At 21.9% G+C, this 18,613-nt stretch overlaps 4 protein-coding genes across 4 annotated transcripts; 2 read left to right on the top strand and 2 right to left on the bottom strand. All coding sequences in view use genetic code 6, as the record gives it.

Moving 5' to 3' along the window:
* Nucleotides 1-604: 604 nt before the first annotated feature.
* On the bottom strand, nucleotides 605-3,255 carry TTHERM_00266580 (hypothetical protein; the record flags this gene model as incomplete). Its single annotated transcript, XM_001015893.3, has 5 exons — nucleotides 2,509-3,255; nucleotides 2,291-2,389; nucleotides 1,562-2,224; nucleotides 1,118-1,497; nucleotides 605-1,061 (listed from the first exon to the last, which is right to left on the bottom strand). Exons 1-5 carry the CDS (start codon nucleotides 3,157-3,159, stop codon nucleotides 605-607), a joined length of 2,250 nt encoding a protein of 749 aa, XP_001015893.2. The 5' UTR covers nucleotides 3,160-3,255.
* Nucleotides 3,256-6,862: 3,607 nt separating this feature from the next.
* Nucleotides 6,863-10,948, top strand: TTHERM_00266570 (V-ATPase A subunit 9-2 isotype of the V0 sector; the record flags this gene model as incomplete). The annotated part of the gene is made up of 10 exons (XM_001015892.3): nucleotides 6,863-7,350; nucleotides 8,020-8,206; nucleotides 8,503-8,685; nucleotides 8,742-8,910; nucleotides 9,030-9,599; nucleotides 9,676-10,068; nucleotides 10,127-10,257; nucleotides 10,318-10,599; nucleotides 10,661-10,758; nucleotides 10,816-10,948. The coding sequence occupies 10 exons, from the start codon at nucleotides 6,863-6,865 to the stop codon at nucleotides 10,946-10,948; spliced, it is 2,634 nt and encodes an 877-aa protein (XP_001015892.2).
* A 556-nt stretch (nucleotides 10,949-11,504) lies between these two features.
* Nucleotides 11,505-13,657, bottom strand: TTHERM_00266560 (tetratricopeptide repeat protein; the record flags this gene model as incomplete). The annotated part of the gene is made up of 2 exons (XM_001015891.2): nucleotides 11,505-13,537; nucleotides 13,609-13,657. The coding sequence occupies 2 exons, from the start codon at nucleotides 13,655-13,657 to the stop codon at nucleotides 11,505-11,507; spliced, it is 2,082 nt and encodes a 693-aa protein (XP_001015891.2).
* A 1,213-nt stretch (nucleotides 13,658-14,870) lies between these two features.
* Nucleotides 14,871-16,978, top strand: TTHERM_00266550 (transmembrane protein, putative; the record flags this gene model as incomplete). The annotated part of the gene is made up of 2 exons (XM_001015890.2): nucleotides 14,871-16,090; nucleotides 16,153-16,978. 2 exons carry the CDS (start codon nucleotides 14,871-14,873, stop codon nucleotides 16,976-16,978), a joined length of 2,046 nt encoding a protein of 681 aa, XP_001015890.2.
* Between the last annotated feature and the right edge of the window lie 1,635 nt (nucleotides 16,979-18,613).

Here is an 18,613-nt window from a genome sequence, read left to right as displayed (position 1 = left end):
TTTGTGCGCAAAATAAAATTAATTAATTTATTTATTTATTAGTTAATCTTGAAAATATAATTCCACATTATTTTTTATTGGTTGTTAAGAAACTTTTTATTTGCATTAGAATTGATTAAATAAGAAAATCATCTTTGTTTGAATTTATTAATGTTTTATTTAAGTGAGTATTTTTTAATAAAAAATTAAATATCATTTGAGAGTATTTAAAAAAAATCAATATAATAAATAATAAAAATATTAATAACATTTATTAGTAATTAAGTAAATTAACGATATTGTACAAGTCTTGAAAGATTAATTAATTGCACGTTTTTTATTATTAATTTATAATAAAAAGAATTTTATTTACTTTATTAATATAAATAATACAATAAAAATAATTTGAATCCTTTTATACATAAAAATTATAATAATATTTATTTTTTTTAAAATAAATATTCTTTTTTAATAAAAATGAATTTAATTAATTAATTAATTATCAAAGAAATATTAAGTTTTCTTTATTTTTAAAATATGAAATGCTAATAACTAACTAACTAACTTTTATATACTTATTTATATATTAAATTAACAAAAGATTATTTTAAGAAGGAGTGTTCATTCATTTATATTTATTTAACATGTTGAGAAGAAATTTATTATCTTTATTTAAAGGAATAGATTTGGCTTATTAGTTATTAGCTGTTTTATTTATGGTTACTGGTGATTTTGCTTCATTTTATTAATTAGCAGTAATCTGGGATATTGATCTTTATTTATTTTAAAACTATTAGATGATAGGATTCTATTTTATTTAATCTTATTGTTTTTCGATTACTTAGTTTATTGATGATGGCTTAGAATTTCCTGATAACTGGCTATTTTAGCGATTTAATTTTGCTGATTAGTCTTTTTATAAGGCATATTGTTAAGTAAAATTTTAGAAATAGTCTTCTTTCTGTAATTCATTTAAATTGACTTTTTCTTATCTTGAAGGGAGGCTTACATTATCGCTAGCTACTGTTTAGCTAGATTTACCTTAGATTTGATTCTATTTCATTTTATTACTTGAGTCATTCCTGATTTTTATAATGATTCATTCATTAATTTAATAAATAAATAAATTTTTTTTTACCTGTTAAAAGAAGTTATATTTAATTAGCTATCATTTTTTTGAATTATTTATTTTATCTATGTTGTACTCAGTAAATTTTTGCTTTTTTCAAAAGCTGTTTAAGGTCTTTAACTGATATTTTTAGAAGAAGGGTTTTAATTTCTCGAGGTAGATAAATCCTAAGTTTAATTTAATGATTTATTAAATGGAGTTAGGCTTCTGTTAAGATTATTGTAAGATTTATTTAATGGAGTTCTATTTAACTTAGTTGCAATTTAAGAGGATTTTCTATTGATTAAAGGAGAGTAGCTATATTTTGAATACTCGCTTTCGCATTATTTTCTTCTCTTTTCAATTATTTTCTCTTACATCTTCTCTACTCTTTCTTCTATTGGTTCCCACTAATTATTTAAAAACTCAGTCAATACTTTTAAATTTATCATAAATAAAAAATTATTTATTTACACTGGCTTGAGCTATTTATTCTGATTTTTTATTGATTTTAGGATGAAATGTTGCACTTTACAGCTCTTTTTATTCTTTCTACAGTTTTTTTTCTAATATTTACTCATGTACTATTTATTTTTTTCTTTCATTTCTATTGATAAATTCTTCTAATTATCTTTTAGTATATCCTTTATTACCATATTCTTAGTTGTTATTAGCGTTTATTTCAGCTTGGCTTAAGGAAAAGCTCTTATCTTTATCTTAAGCTTTATAAATATTAGAATTTACTGTAAAATTATTTTCTGTAGATTAAGAATAGTCTAAAGCAAGGTTTTGCATGTTTTAATTTAATAAATTAACTTAACTTCTCTTTTATAATGAGTTCTGCTTTATTTATTAGTTTTCTTCAGCTCTTATTAATAAATGTGCTTAGTCTATTTTAGTTCTCTTTTACTTAATAATTTGATCAACTCTGTCTTGAATTTTCACATAATTGCTCTTTTCTTTTAAAATGTGCTCTGATTTTTTATTTACTGCACTTAAATTAGTCATTTTTTCAATCTAACGCTCTGCTTCCAACTGATAATGTTTTTATTTTTCTAGCTTCTCTTCAGCATCTTTGTATAACCTAGTAAATATTTCATAATTTTGTTTCTTTTTCTCAGTTACTTCAGTTTTATCCTTTTTTTATTAATTTTATTAAGTTAGTTAGATAAAGCACTTTCAAACAAACATCAAATTAAATACCTTCATTTTTTCATTGTATTCGATTTATAATTCTTTTTCGATAGCACCTATGTTTTTGAGCTCTCTTGCTAAACCCTTTATATTATTGACTATTTCTTCCTATTTATAAGTTATTTTGTTAGAATTTGAAGACAAAATATTCTTGTTTTTCTTTATTTCTACTAAAAAATGCATATTTATAACTTATTTATTAATAATAAATAAAATTTATTTAATACTTCATCTATGCAGTGATTGTAAATAATCGAAGCAGAAGCAAGTGGTCTACTTTAAGTTACTTCATTCATCTATCTTAATTACTTTAAACCTTAATCTATTATATTAGGTGTTAAATATTCCAATGATTTTTTTAGCATCATTTAATGGCCTGGTGAGAGTTAGCGAGGTGAATTTGAAATGCTATTGTCCTCTTCTACAGCATTTTGGATTTTATTCTATTTTTACTAATTATGTTTTTTGCTTTAAAAAGATGCATTACTAAAGTCGCTTCCAAATTAGAGAATTCCCCCATAATCACCACTTTAATTTGCAATATTTTTATTTTATTTTTATTTAATTGGTTGCATATCCTAACTTTTTCTATCTTGAGAGTAGTTTTGGACAAATACATTAAACTACGAATCAAGTCTTTTATCATCTTAGCTAAAGTTATTATTTCTCCTCATAAAACTTGATCCTGCTCCTTCATTTTCATCATATTATTTGCTAAATGACATATCTTTACTTGCCCCAAAGCTATTTAAATATTTTTTGCCACTTAATTTATTAGAATTAAAGTCATCTTAAAGAGAAAATTGGGACAAGTTGCTGCTTTATGGAGGAGATTATGGACCAGGACCTAGCAATGCAGAGTTACCAAACATGTTCATTAATTAATAATTCAATCGTAAATATTCTGAGTATTATTTATATTGGAAAAGAATGAATTTAATAGAAATTAGTTAAATTGATTATTGCTCTTAATTTTATAAAAGTTTTTATCATATGATAAATTCGTTAAAAATTACTGAGAAAAGAAAAAGGTAAAAAGTTAAAATAATCAAAATATACAATTTATAATGATTGGCTTTGTTTCTCTTAATAATATTTTAATTTACAATTACTGATAATTTTTCTTAACTTACGAAAAGATTCTTTTTACTTTTAAGGTATTTTAGATTGCTATTATTTATTGCTAAAATACATCATTCATTATTTACATCTTATTTATTGTTTTATTTAAGATAGCATTTATTTCTAGGAAAATCTACCAATTCACTTTTTTTTTTCCTTCAAAATTGTAAAAAAATATTTATAAATTGAATAAATAAAAATCTGAAATTTAAAATTTTAAACTATAAGTTGTTGAAATAATAATAAAAAATATTTTTCTTAATAATAAGTTAGAATGAATTTACTAAATTGGTACTAAAATATTTATTTTAACTTAAATTAATTAATGCTTGTTTGAAAAAAAAAAATTATTATTAGAGTTTTCATAAAAAAACTACAGATTTTCTCTTTTAATTTTACTAAAAAAAGTATTTTCTTTCAAAATAACAATGATTTAAATAAATATCAAATTGCTCTTTTAAATTTTGAATAGATTATATTATTTAATATACAAAAGTATTATTTAAATTGAAAATTTAATTTTCTTGACTATTGTATGATACAAAAATACCTGAATATGTAATAGTGTCTTGAATTAATTTCCAATAAAAAACTCTTTTATTTAAGTGATAATATTTGAATCTTTATAAATAATTAATTTAAAATATATTAATTAAATATTTTTGACAGTCAAATTGATGAAATAAGCTTATATTAGAATTCAAAGAATAAATAGTTTAAACAATTTTCTAATCTTTGGCCTAAAATGGATTAACTAATTTTTTTGTTTTTAGAGGATTGAAGAATATAGTAAAATGATTAACTTTAAAATATATAGATTAGGGGATCAGCATGTTTTTTGAAAAAAAAAATAATTTAGCTTGACTTGTTAAAAGATTAACTTGATATTTATAATATAAATTGAATATTAAAAGGGGGTTTAAAAGTAAGCTTATATTCACTAAATTTTTCTTTGCCTTGATGTCATGCAATTTATTTTTTAAGAATACAAAATTGAATCAAATTAAAGAATAATTTTTAATTTATTTAAATAAATGTTTTTTTATTTGCAATTTTAAAATATTCAGAAACTCACAATAAAATTCAGCTTATTAATTTTAATTAAGATGATTTTTTTAATTAATTTTTGTAAATCTATTGAAAACTATCCAATTCTCTTCCTAAATTTATTACAATTTTAATTTATGAGCGTATAATATTTATATAATCTCTCAAAATGCATTAAGCACTTATTATAAAATTTCTAATCATCTAAATTATATTCGAAAAATTGTAAGCAAATGATATTAATATTTTGATTAAAATGCATTTTTCAACAAAAAATCTGTAAAACTTAAGATAGATTTATAGAGTATAAATAGTATGTACATTATTAATTTGATTAAAATTTAAAATAATTACTTTATTAAATTTTTAGATTGAAATTAAATTGCTTAATTATTTAATAATTCTATGAATAGTTAAAGCTATAATTATGTAATATATTCTCTTATAAGTAATGAATATTAATATTTCTTAATTATTTAAGTCTAAATTTATAAAAAATATTCTCTTATTAGTTATAAATAAATTGAATTGCTTTTTAATTTATAAATTTAATTATTATTTAAGACTAAACATATAAAAATATTCTCTTAAATGAAAGATATTGCCAAATCACTTTTATTATTTATTTTATTTTTGATATTGTAAATTGAAATAAGCATTTATTCAACTGAATTCATATTTATACTTATTTAATACCAATTAATTAGGTTTGTTTCTAAAAAATAGGTGTCATTTAGCTACTAAAAGTAGCCATTAATTTTAGAAATTATTAAATTATGAAGGATTTGTTAATTCATAAAACAATAAATAAATAAATAAATTAATTAATTTGCTTATTGATTTAAATCTAAAATTTCATTAAATATGTGGCAATTTGTTAATTAAATTAAATAGTACAAAATTAAAAAAGATTCGAACACCTACAATAAAGATTACTTCTTCATAATTACTTTACTTCTATACTTTCCTTTTTCATATAAAAATGTGCTTATTTACGTGCAATAATAAGAAATCTTTTTAATTTGGAGATAAAATTGGTGGTTTTAGTAATCTTACAAATCAGTGAATTTACAATTTTTAGATTTAGTTTAATAAATCTGAACAAAAATCAGAGTTGGGAAAAAAGTTAATTTCTTTTATTATTGACCTTTATAAATCAGCGCTTAATGAATATAAACTAAAACCTAAAATTTAAGAATGTATAACCAATAGAATCAACTATTAATCTTTAATTTAGCTTTAAAATTCTCCAATAGCAAGTTACTCAAGTACATTTAACTTTGAAAAATATTTATTTGTTTGTTCACTTCAAATAGACAGTTTTCAAAAATATGTATGTCTTTTAGTTTTAGTCTATTAATAGATTATAATGGTTTTATACAAAGAAAAACCCTCTAAATAAAATTAAATGTAAATTCCAAAAATTGTTGTTGTTTTAAAAAATCATAAATTCCTTCTTATAAATTAGTTAGTGGCTGGTGCTTTCTTTGTTAAGCTATTCTATTATTAAAATTTTTAAAAATGTAGACTAGAACTTACACTAAGAAAGATATGTTGCTAAAATTAGTAACAGATAGGATTCCTTCATATTGATAAAATTTAAGCTATGTTGCCTTAATAAAGTGTAGTAAAAGCTTTGAAAATGAATTAAATTTGCTTAAATAATTAAACTTTAAACATTTATATTGGATTATATTTGCTTTGTTCAATATAGATCTTTAAAAATTCTATAAAAAATAATATGAATTTTTTATATCTACTTTTATAAAAAATTTCATCATCAAAAGTTCATATTTGTAAATAAAAGAAATTTTATTAGGAAGAAGAAATGCTTTTTTAAGATCTAAATCATAAATAATTATCTTAAGTATTTATTTATTTATTTTTAACAAGTCTAGCTGTCAGATTAATTGTTAATAAAAAAAATCAAAATTTATTATGTACCCTCATTATAGTTATTTGCATGATTTTATTAGAAGCAAAAGAATCACTTTCAATTAAAAATCTTATATAAAAATTAGAAAATCATGGCACTTGCAAAGATGGGAAATAACAAATTAGTTAACTTGATTAATCAAAGAATATTATTTATAAGGTTTGATAATTTGTGATCGTTTACTTCCTTCCGTCTTTGATTTTCAAAGGGATCCTTAATACCTAATAATATAAGTAATCATTTATAATTTAGAAAAGAAAATAAAGGGAAGCAAACAATCAAACAAACATACATACATAAAAACACACACATAAATAATTAAATAAACAAATAAAAAAGAAAGAAAGATAAAAATAGATTTCACTAAATTAATTAAGTGAATTAAGTAAGACATCAAAAAAATCAAACAAAAATTAATTTGAAATATAATTAACAATACTGAATAATCAGACATATTTTAAAGGCTTACAAAGAAAATGAGTTTATTTAGAAGCGAAGATATGGAATATTGCCGTATCGTATTACCTCGTGAAAGTGCTTGGGAAACGTTGAATGAGTTGGGAAAGAATGACTGCATTCACTAGGTTGACACAGATTCTCTTCTTCCCAATATAGCTCGTCCTTTCCACAATCAAATCAAGAGATGTGACGAAGTTGAATTTATGCTTAACGATATAAAGGGATACATCAATAAGTATGAAGGATTAATAATCAAGTGCAAAAACATCAAAGAATTAGTTGAAGTTGTTTTCCCAAAAGTCCTAGATACTAGATAAAGAGCTGGAAAAACATACTTTGAAGAAATCGAAAATGATGTTATACAAAGATACAACAATTTGAAAGATCAGATTTAAAATTTAGATAACATTTCTGAAAAGCAAAAGTAGCTTGAAGAATACAAGCAAGTACTAAATAATGCTTAAGCAATCATGGGAGATGCATTCTTCATGGATTAAAAGCAAAGGTAAAATCATATTTATTTTGATTGAATTAGCGTAATCTAAAAATTAAATAAATGGTGAGCTTATTTCAAGAAAATAAATAAGTAAAAAGGTCAAAAATAGAATCATTTTTAAGCAATTAATTTGCTCAATAATATGTAGAAAATTTCTATTTAGACAATAAATTTCTATTTAAGTGAGTAAGACAAGGAGTGTTTTTTTAAATAATATAATGGATAGGAAGTGATGTTAGAAGATCACATATTTTTTTATTCTTAAGCTGTTAAATAAAATTAAGAAATAGTAATGAAAAAAAACAAAACAATAAATGAGTAGAATTTATTTATTTATGAATGAGATTCATTTATTTTAGTTTGGTGAGGAGTTAATCACATCGTTTGTTCGAATTATAATTAATAGTTCAAAACATTAGATATTAAATTAAGTTCACAGCTATACTCTTTATCTACAAAATTTAAAATAAATTGCATTAAATATCTAATAAATATAATTTTGATCAGATTTTAACACTTAAATTATCCTGAAATAGAGGATTAATTCCACATATTACTAGGGATAAAAATAAAGAAGTTTTTAATTTACTCACATCCTAAATAAAATTCTCTAATTGAAAAATTAATTATTACATCAACTCTAACTTCATTTAATACAATATAAAATTAATTATATAGTTAGAGTGATGAAAAGATTGATATTCACGGAAAGGGATTAGAAGAACTCAAATCTGATTTTAATTTGAACAAAATTAGTGGTATTATTGATACTAGTGATGTCAATAGATTCTAAAAATTCATTTTCAGAATTACCAAGGGTAATTGCTTTATTGCTTTCAAGGAGGCTCAAGAATTGTCAACATTGGTAATTATTACATACATACATATTTATTGATTGCTTTTCTAATAGATTAATTTTTTTAAACACCTTATTTTTGAATTTATATTTTTAGGCTTTCCTTTTTTAATTAAAATTTTATTGTCTTCTTGATAGCCACATGTTTGTTTTAATTCATTTTCCCCTTTACATAAATTGAGTGATAATCCTTTAAAATAAAAATAAACTTACTTTCTTATTAATTAATTTTTAAGTAAATATTAAAGAAAATTAATTAAAGTAAGCATGCAATCCCTAATTATATTTAATAATTTTATCAAAAGCACTCATAGAGTAGAAGTGTCTTTGTTTTGATGTTCCCAGGCAATAGAAACGGTTTAGTTTATTAAAAGGCTTCTAGAATTTGTGAATCTTTTAATGCAAACAGATTCCAATGTCCTTCTAACTAAACTGAATTCAATTAAAAATTAGCAGAAATTGATCGCTAAATTATCGAAGGAAAATAAGTAAAATTAAACTTTATCCCAAGAGTTGTTTGTTTAAATAATATATTAAAAATTAGATTATCAACTTAACTAAAAAAAATTTGATAAGCTACCTTGAAGAATTTACTGTTGTCAAGCATAATGCTGGATGTTCATATGTTGAATATTTAAACTGCTATGTAGCAAAAGAAAGAAGAATTTACTAAGCTATGAACTGTTTGAGGATTTCAGGTTCTGTCTTAGTTGGTAAAATATTATTTAATCTAATTTTGATTTTTTATGAAAATTAGTGTGTAAATGCATCATAAAATAACAATCAAATGTATCTAATTTTTTTATTAATTAATTGCATATTTTATAAATAGGTTTTTGTTGGGTTCCCACTGAGAAGGTTCCTGATGCATAATACGCTCTTGGATAATTAGCTAACAAATACTCTAACTTGCCTAGCAGCACATTGAAGGTAATTTCTGCAGGTGATCAAAAACCCCCAACTTACTTTAAGCTTAATGATTTTAAAGCTGTTTTCTAAACAATTGTTGACACTTATGGTGTACCAAGATATAAAGAAGTTAACCCTGGTTTATTCACAATTGTAACTTTCCCTTTCTTATTTGGTGTCATGTTTGGTGATATTGGTCATGGTGGTCTGCTTTTTATTTTTGGTTTATACCTTCTCTTCTTCAAGGATTCTATTCTTAATGATAAATTTAGTTCCATAAAGGCTCTTATTCCTGCTAGATATATCATTGTTTTGATGGGCTTTTTTGCACTTTTTTGTGGTTTTATTTACAATGATTTCTTGTCTCTCAGACTTGATCTTTTCGGTTCATGTTTCTAAGTAAATACAAAAACTGTCACTGACCCTAAAACCTAATAACAAATGCAAGAAGAATATGTAATACCTAAATCAAGAGACTGCACATATCCTTTTGGTAATATAACTTTCTTTTTAAATTACTTTTGCATGGTAAATTATAAATAATAAATACATAAATAAATAATAAAAAGGTATTGATCCTATGTGGGGTAAAACCTCTAATGAATTAACATTTGTTAATAGTTTTAAAATGAAATTGGCTGTTATTTTTGCAATTACTTAAATGTGCTTAGGTATATCAATGAAGGCTTTTAATTCTGTTTACTTCAAAAAATGGGTTGATTTCTTCTTTGAATTTGTCCCATAAATTTTATTCATGGGCTTAATGTTCGGTTACATGGATTATCTTATTTTTGCAAAGTGGACAATTGATTATACTGATGGAGAATACAATATTCCTAAAGATGCTAAAGTACCATCTATTATTACAACCATGATAGATATGGCTTTGACTCTTGGTAATGTTAAGAGTGAAAACGGTTCTATCATATCCAACTAGAGAACAATCCAAACAATAATATTAGGTATTTATTAAAATTTTCTAAATTTTAACAATCTTAATAAATTTTATTTAAACTCAAGTCGTCTCTTTATTATGTGTCCCAATGATGCTTTTCCCTAAACCTATTATCTTGCACCTTTAAAACAAAAGAAAATAAAGATTAAGCCATATTGCTGATGACCACTCTTAATAACATCTCTTACATGGATAAGTAAATATAGAAAAAATTTAATTCCACAAAAATGTTTTAATTTTATTAATTATTGAGTAGGATGAAGATGATTTGGCTAGAGATTTAGAAAAAGCTTAGTTGAAATTATTAAATAGCGGAATCGATTCTCAAAAATAAGGTGGAGGACATGGCGAGCACGAAGCTTTTGGTGAAATATTTGTACACTAAATTATTGAAACAATTGAATTCATACTTGGTTCTATTTCTAACACTGCTTCATACTTGCGTTTGTGGGCTCTTTCTCTTGCTCATTCTCAACTTGCAGCTGTCTTCTTTGATAAAGCTCTTAAAAGTGGTCTTGAAAATGCAAACATTCCTATGGTAAAAAATAAATTGCTATTAATTAAAAAACTTTCATTAACTTTATTTAATTAAATTAAAGCTTGTCATTGGTTATTTAGTATTTGCAAAAGTTACTCTTGGTGTCTTAATGGCAATGGACGTTATGGAATGCTTTTTGCATGCACTTAGACTTCATTGGTAATAAAAAAATATATTAATTAAATATATTAAAATAATAATTTTAAATATTTTAAGGGTCGAATTCTAAAGCAAATTTTACAAAGCTGATGGTTATGCCTTCTCTCCTTTCAGTTTCGTTAATGCTATTAAAGAAGCTGTTCCTTCTGAAGATGATGAAGCAGAGGCTGCTAAAAAATAGAAGTAATGATGAAGAAACTTCATTATTTCTAATTTTGATTTTTGTTTTAATTTTAAAAGTATTTAGACGGCTTTTAAATATTGTTTATTTCATTATAAAAAGCAAAAATTAATTATTACAACATTATTACTTAGTAACAAATTTGTTTATGTTTTTATTTGATATTAAAATCATAATTATTCTAACTTTAATAAATTAAGTTTTAATAAATAACTTATTTTTTATACTCTAAACTATTATTTTTTTAAATTGGATGGATATTTTAGCAAATTTTTATTCTAAAAATATTACTTTTTGGGATAATAAATAACCTTTTAACTATATTTTTCTTCAATCAATGAGGATTTACAGTATAATTATTTTATGAATAAATTAATTAATATGCTAATTAATTGGTTAACTAATTTTAATGATAAATACTTATTGTTTATCTGTCAGAAATTAATAATATTATTTAATAGATAATATTGAATAATTTATCATTAAGGTGTATGTTATTTATATGGCACATGAAATCTGAAAATAAATATAGATAGATAAATAAATAAATATATAAATACAAAAATCATTTTTTTAAAGCAATCAAGTATTTGTATTATGCGACTGCAAATTCATTAAACTAATTATTGCTTATTAATTAGTGAAAATAAAAAATTGCTTAATCTAATTTATTTTACTATAAGTAAAGAGAAGAAATAGCTTGGTAGGCAGGCTCATAGCTCTCCCTTATTTCAATTAGAAATTTATAATAATTCATTGATTTTTCTATATTATTTTCTTTTTAAAAATACTTAGCAAGCTTTATAACTACAGAAGCATCATATGGATCTATCTAGTAATATTTTTCATAAATTTCAATTGACGATTATTCTTCATTTTAGTTTTCATAAATTTTTGCTAGTAGCAAATAAGAATCTTAATAGCTTGGATCTAACTCGATGCTTTTTTATAGCATTTTTATTGCTTCTTCTATATCATCTATTTATAATAAACATTCTGCCAAGTTTTTGTATATTGATGCAATAGGATTTACAGTAATACATTTTTTATAAAAGAAAGAAGCTTTTTTATAATCTTTTAGAGCTTCATATGTTTATGCTATAGTAAACAAGGCTTAAGGATCGTATGGATCTTGCTTTAGAGCCATTAATAAATTTTAGGATGCTTCTTAATAATGACCGTCGTCGTAATACAAAAAGCCTGTAATCTTATTACAAATTAATGATTAGATATAATTATTTAAGCATAATTAGCTGTACTTAGCTGCTTGTTATTTTTTCCTTTCATTATAGTATAGTTCGGATAATTTTTCTAATGAGATTTAGTTCTACTGATCAATTATTAAAACTTTCTAATACCAAAGCTCTGCTGCATGATCATCTTCAATATCTACATAGCATTAAGCAATTTATAATGCTAAATTATAATTTTAGTTTTATTTATTAAATAACTATTTATACCAATAAATAGCTTCAGAGCAGTTCTTGATTTTGTAATTTATATCTGCGAGCTTTAAGATATAGTTGTCATTGTTTAAATTTTTTAATTCAACTAAATTCTTGAGCCAAAAAATTTATTCTTTTATATTATTCTACTTATCATATATTTCAATTATAGCTAAAAGGGCTTTCTCATCTTTTGGATTCATTCTTATGACTTGTTTGTAAAATAGTAAAGCATCATCATACTGTTATTAACTGTAATACAAATCAGCCAAAATATTTATAATTTCAGGGTAAATTTTTTGATCTATCTATAATATTTTTTTGTAGTAATAAATCAACTCTTTCTATTACTAATCTTATTTCAATAAATCTACACAATTTTTGTAATATATTAGTGCTTCATTATTTTATTTTAGCTTATAGTAAGCATCGCCAAGGGCGCAGTTTGCTAAAGCATTCTAAGGATCTACATCAAGTATGAGTTTGAAAAATTTAATAGCTTGATAACTTGAGTCTCTATTGAAATATAATATACCCATTTTGTACAAGCATTCTTTATTTTTTTAATTGCTTTCGATGCATTTCATATAATAGAATGCAGATTTTTCTTCATATTTTTCTTCTTTTTCTGCATAAATTAAGTTTCCTAGATTTAATAAAGCACCTTCATGTTTAGAGTTTAGTGTTAAAACCTTTTAGAAGAAAATTTTGGCATTTTAATTATCCTATTATTAAATGTAATATAAGCCAGTATAAAATAAAGCAAATTCGTTATCCTAATCTAATTACAAGCTTTTTTGAAAGTTCAAAAATGCATTTTTATTATCACCTGAAACAAAGTAAGCATAAGCTAAAGAATTTAAATACTTCAAATTATCTGGATACTTTTAATGCAGATAATCATATATTCTTATTGCTTGCTAAGTTTCATTTTTATCCAAAAACTCTAAGCCTAATTAATCCATATCCTACTCTGTCAATATATCATTATGTCCATTATTTTTTTCAGATTATTCGATTTCTTTCAAAATAGTATCATTTTAAATAGGATTTTAAGTATTTATCAGATAAATAAAAACTAATATTATAGATATTACTGAAATAGCTTGAAATACTCTATAATATTTTTTATTTTTGGTGATGGTTGATGATTCTTATATTAATAGATAAAATGTATGAATTTTGATAAATAAAAAAAAAATTTTAAATATAAAAGGATTTTACAGCTGAAAATTTTATCTGATTCACTAGTTTAGAATGAAGTAATGATCATTTATTTACTTTGCAATAAAAAATCTGATCGGATTAAAATGAGTATTATCTACTTCAAAAATAAATATATGTATACTATTTAATTTAAGTTGATTCCTGTTATATACTATTTGTTTATAATTATGTTATTTATTATTTCAAATATATGAGGTATTGAATCTAATTTAATATTAATAATAAAACTCAATTAGAGATTAGTGTTTCCATTACAACTTGAAATTGAGCATGTAAAATTTATTAAACAAATTTACTGATCGCATCGAAATTTATATTTTCATTAAAATATTTAAAAAACAAAAACAAAAAAATTAAATATTTACAGTAATAATTTAAGTTAAAATAGATTTTATTATTAAATTAAAAAATAAATTAACTAAATTTATTAAAATTAATTGTCAAAAATAAAAAAGTAAATTGATTTATTTATATTATAACGATTGGTTTTCAATCTAAAATTTGTAAGTTAATTAATATAAATTAATAATATTATCTATAAATCTTTATTTTAGCTATTAATTATTCAAAATTTATATGCTTTCAATACTATTCTACAAAGTGTCTCTAAAGGGCAAACATTTATAAATAAAGAAATAAAACCATTAATTAAAAAAAAAATAATTTATTTCAATGTCAGAAATGCTACAAATAAGATTTAATTAAATTATATTTTTTAAAAACAATTATACAAAAACTCTTATTTTAGTAAATAATTTCGTAATTGAAAAAAACATATTTTTAATTTTTAACTAAAAAATCTATTTCATAAAAAGTGACATCCAAACGATGGAATTTTTAAATGGCATCTTGCTATATATATAATAAATATTATTTTTAAATTTCTAAATTAACAAATTTCAATTTAAAAAAATATGTTTGTAACTTGATAAAGAAACCAAATACTTAGTTAATATAAAATTTTAAAAAAGTTAAGAAGTATATTCATAAAACAGAAAATAAAATGACCATTAAAAATGTGTATTTTTTGAAGAGAAATATAAATTAAGTTTTTTTATTTTTTTTCAAGAAAAACTAATAAAGTTTTCGTATATTTTTAAAGATATTTTCCTCATTTTTGTAATATAAAATTTGCTTTTTTTAAAAACGAATTACGAATAAGTAAATAAATAAATAAACTAATTAACTTTGTTTAGACTTGATTTTTGGAAGTAAATATTAAACTAATTAATATTAAAAAAAATATAAGAAACAAAAAAATGTCAACTAGTTTATAATAATTTGATCTTTTTTCACTGCCTTTCCTTTTCAACCTACATGGCAATGAGAAAACTAGAAAAACTAAATTTGGAGGTTTAGTTTCTATAATGATTATTCTTACTGCATTAGCTTATTTCATTTACCTTCTATATCTCTACTTTGGAAACCAAATAAACCCAAGCTTCACCTAATTTGAATAATAGATCAATTATAGCTTCTAGATGAATGTGACAAATGACATTTTAGCATTTAAAATCATTTTAAAATCTGGAGAAACTCTAGTTTAAAGGTAAGAAGAAACAGGTTTAGTGTATTTAAATTTAATTGCTGAGTATGTTGAAAAAAGCTCAATTCCTAACTAAAAATCAAATATCACAAATTTGAATTTTGTCAAATGCGAAGATCCTTTACTAAGTGACTACAGTTGTTTAGATTTTTCACCTGTTAGTAAAAACAAGCTAGAGATGCCTTTTGACTTTGATAACAAGTTTCTTGGCAAATACAGTATAGCTGTTAAATTTATAATATGTGATTAAAAATTGTTATTACCATCTTAAAAATGTGCTACTCCATAATAGATCAGATAAGAAGTTCTCACTTTAGGAACTCAAGGGGTATTGAGAATAAAAACTTAGCAGTTTGATCCTAATTCGTAAAAATATATTGATAAAGTAAGGCATGAACTATTTTCTTTCAATGATTTTCTTTGTAATATATCTTCAATAGCACTTTTTTCAGCAAATACCACTATAAGCTCAGGATTTATAATACAAAATCAAAAGCTAAATTCCTACTTTTTTGATTTTTAAAGAACGCATACTACTAATACAATTTAATTTATGAATGAGGAAGAAGGTTATAACTTAGCCAATTATATTTATATATACATAGGAAATACTGGTATGACTCAAGTAGTTTCATATCCTTAGTTTACATCTTTGCTGGCTTAATTTGCAAGTGTACTTAATACTCTACTTATTATTGGTATCATATGCAAATTCTTTTCTTAGAATTAGATATTACAGGATTTTGTTGATATTTAGATTAAAACCCATTACAAAAAAACAGCTTGGACCTTATTAAAATGCTAAAATAAAAATCAAGTTTGCTCTAAAAGTAGCACTCCCTTTTAGTATTTTTCTCAGATTCATTTTTAGATATAGAATATGAATTTTAAATAATAAATGGGCAAGTTTCTATAATTGAGCTTTTTTGAGAAGTAAAATTAAAAATCTTAAATAATAAATATTTTTATATAAATCTAATTAATATTTAAAAAAGGTTAAAACTATAACTTATTGGCAGTAATAATCCAGAGCAATAAGAAAAAGATAAAAAGGAAATTAAGATTTACAAGGAATTATTAAAACAAACTCAAAAACAGCTGAATATAACAGAGCTATAAAAAGAGATAATGAGTATTAAAATTATTTTAAGATTACTTTTATCTGTTGAGTAATATGCAGCCATCTAGTTATGCGGATATTCTGTCTTAAAAGAAAATAAAGCTTTAGATGAAGATTTGAAAGTTAACAAATCTTAAAAAGACCAGAATGACAAGAAAAGTTTAAAAGGATATTCAAGTGTCTCCATATAAAATTAATAATAAAGTTAGAATGCTAATTCTGAGTGGAAATAAACTGAACAAATTAATGGTTTAATTGAAAAGACTCAAAGCAATATACCTTTAAAAGATAATTAAAATAATGAATAAAAAGAAAAAGATACAATCGAGAGAGATTTAAATAAGCAAAATCATCGAAAAAACTTGTAGGAAAAATATATAGCTCAAGATTAGCAAATTTAATTAACAAATATTAAAAAGTAACCAACTTAAGAAATAGACAGTGAGAATGTCGATCTGCTTAAGATAAACTTGCTGGATATTTAATAGTCGCCTCAAGCTTAACAAAGTCTTTTGTAAAATAATATTATAAAAGACCACTTAGAAAAAATTGATTTAGTAGATAGTGATTAAAATTATTTCGAAAAATGCCTTGAGAATTTTTTTAAAAAGTATCACCATAAATCTGATTTAGACAGAAGAATTCTTGGTTGTATGATAGGATATGATTAGGAAATATTCGAAAATACTCCTAAATCCTGAATTAAAAATTAATAAGTTTATTTATTTTTTATTTAGTTAACTATTTCTAATTTGGATATGAATTTATTTTAAATCTTTTTTTAATAATATATTTTTCAAATAATTCATATGAGAAAAATTAGGGAAATTTTTGATTTAATATAATTTTTTTCTTTCTAATGCTAATGAATATATAAGAAATGTTTCATTTTTATTTTTATAATCTAAAATTTACCATCTAAGATATTAGGTTTTAAATTTATTAATTTTTGATGAAGTATGAAGATTTTTAAAAATATTTAACCTTTTTTTTTTGTTGCTAAGTTTACTATATAATTTACATAAAATATTAAATAAAAGAAATAACTTTATTAAATTTTCTTATTTTTAATTTAATAATTATTTAAACATTAAAGTTGATTTTATTAAACATATTTCATGTATAAAATTATACATTTTTATAACTATTTCTTATTTATAGGAGTTATGTTTGCACCCTCCTTCTCTCACTACATTTTTAAATGAGAATTTTTTAAAAAATTCTAAGAATATAATATTTTTTTAATACTATAAATACCCAGCTAACTGTAAAAATTAAGAACTTTTAAAACAGAATAATTTGAAATCATCTACTCATCATATTAGATTACTAAAGTTAAAATTTGAACCAATCTAATTTATCAAAAAACAGCAAATTAACTAAAATAATATATAACCAATTTTAAATATGATTCATATATAAAAGGTGGATGTAAAATTTAAATAAATATTTATATACTAAGTATATTGATTGATACAGTTTAATTAACAATTGATAAAACTTGACAGAGTTTTGTGAGGATATTTATAAATTCTTTTAATAATAGAGGCATTAAAATATAATCATAAGTTGTAGTTTTTTTAATTTAACCAAATAAAAATAATAGATATATTATAATGCATATGTATTTTTGCTAAGTAACTACATTACACATTGAAAACAGTAATTAAAAAAGGTTTAATTTTCAAGAAATAAATTAAAACTATTTATTTAATATTATATGTAATATTTTTCTATTTGCTTGCAATTCATTTAATAAAAAGTAACTAATTACTCTTAGTTATTATGCTTTAAATTAAATATGATTTTAATAAATTAAATTTCAATAATTTTTGAATTTATAACCTAAATTTATTTACTGCAAATTTTTCTCAATCTATTTACAGAGAGTGAGATAATATAAATAAATATTCATTGGTAACAAGTTTTAGATTATAGAATTTAAAACTATAAATTAGATTTATAGCAATACTATTATTTACTATTTTTGGTGATATTAAATAGATTAATAATATATATAGTTTTTATTTAAAAAATTTATTGAATGAAATTTATATTAAAATAACTAAATATAGAAAATTTCCAGCTTTTGAAAAATTAGATATATTAATGTAAGAAAGAATATTTTTAAAATAAATAAACTAAACAATTTTGTTAAATGTCTAAATATCCTCATATTTAATGATTCTTTATTTTCTGTCTAATTTATTTAAGGTTTGATTGATTTAAATTTGACTTAAACTTTGTAAATTATTAATTAAAATTTTATTTTTTTATTGAAGATTAACACTTTACAAATAGGCTATTGAAATATTTTAAAATTTTTTTCAGAAAAA

The sequence above is a fragment of the Tetrahymena thermophila genome, assembly GCF_000189635.1.
Source record: "Tetrahymena thermophila SB210 genomic scaffold scf_8254649, whole genome shotgun sequence".
Classification (NCBI taxonomy): domain Eukaryota; phylum Ciliophora; class Oligohymenophorea; order Hymenostomatida; family Tetrahymenidae; genus Tetrahymena; species Tetrahymena thermophila.
This window is presented reverse-complemented; position numbering and strand designations above follow the sequence as displayed.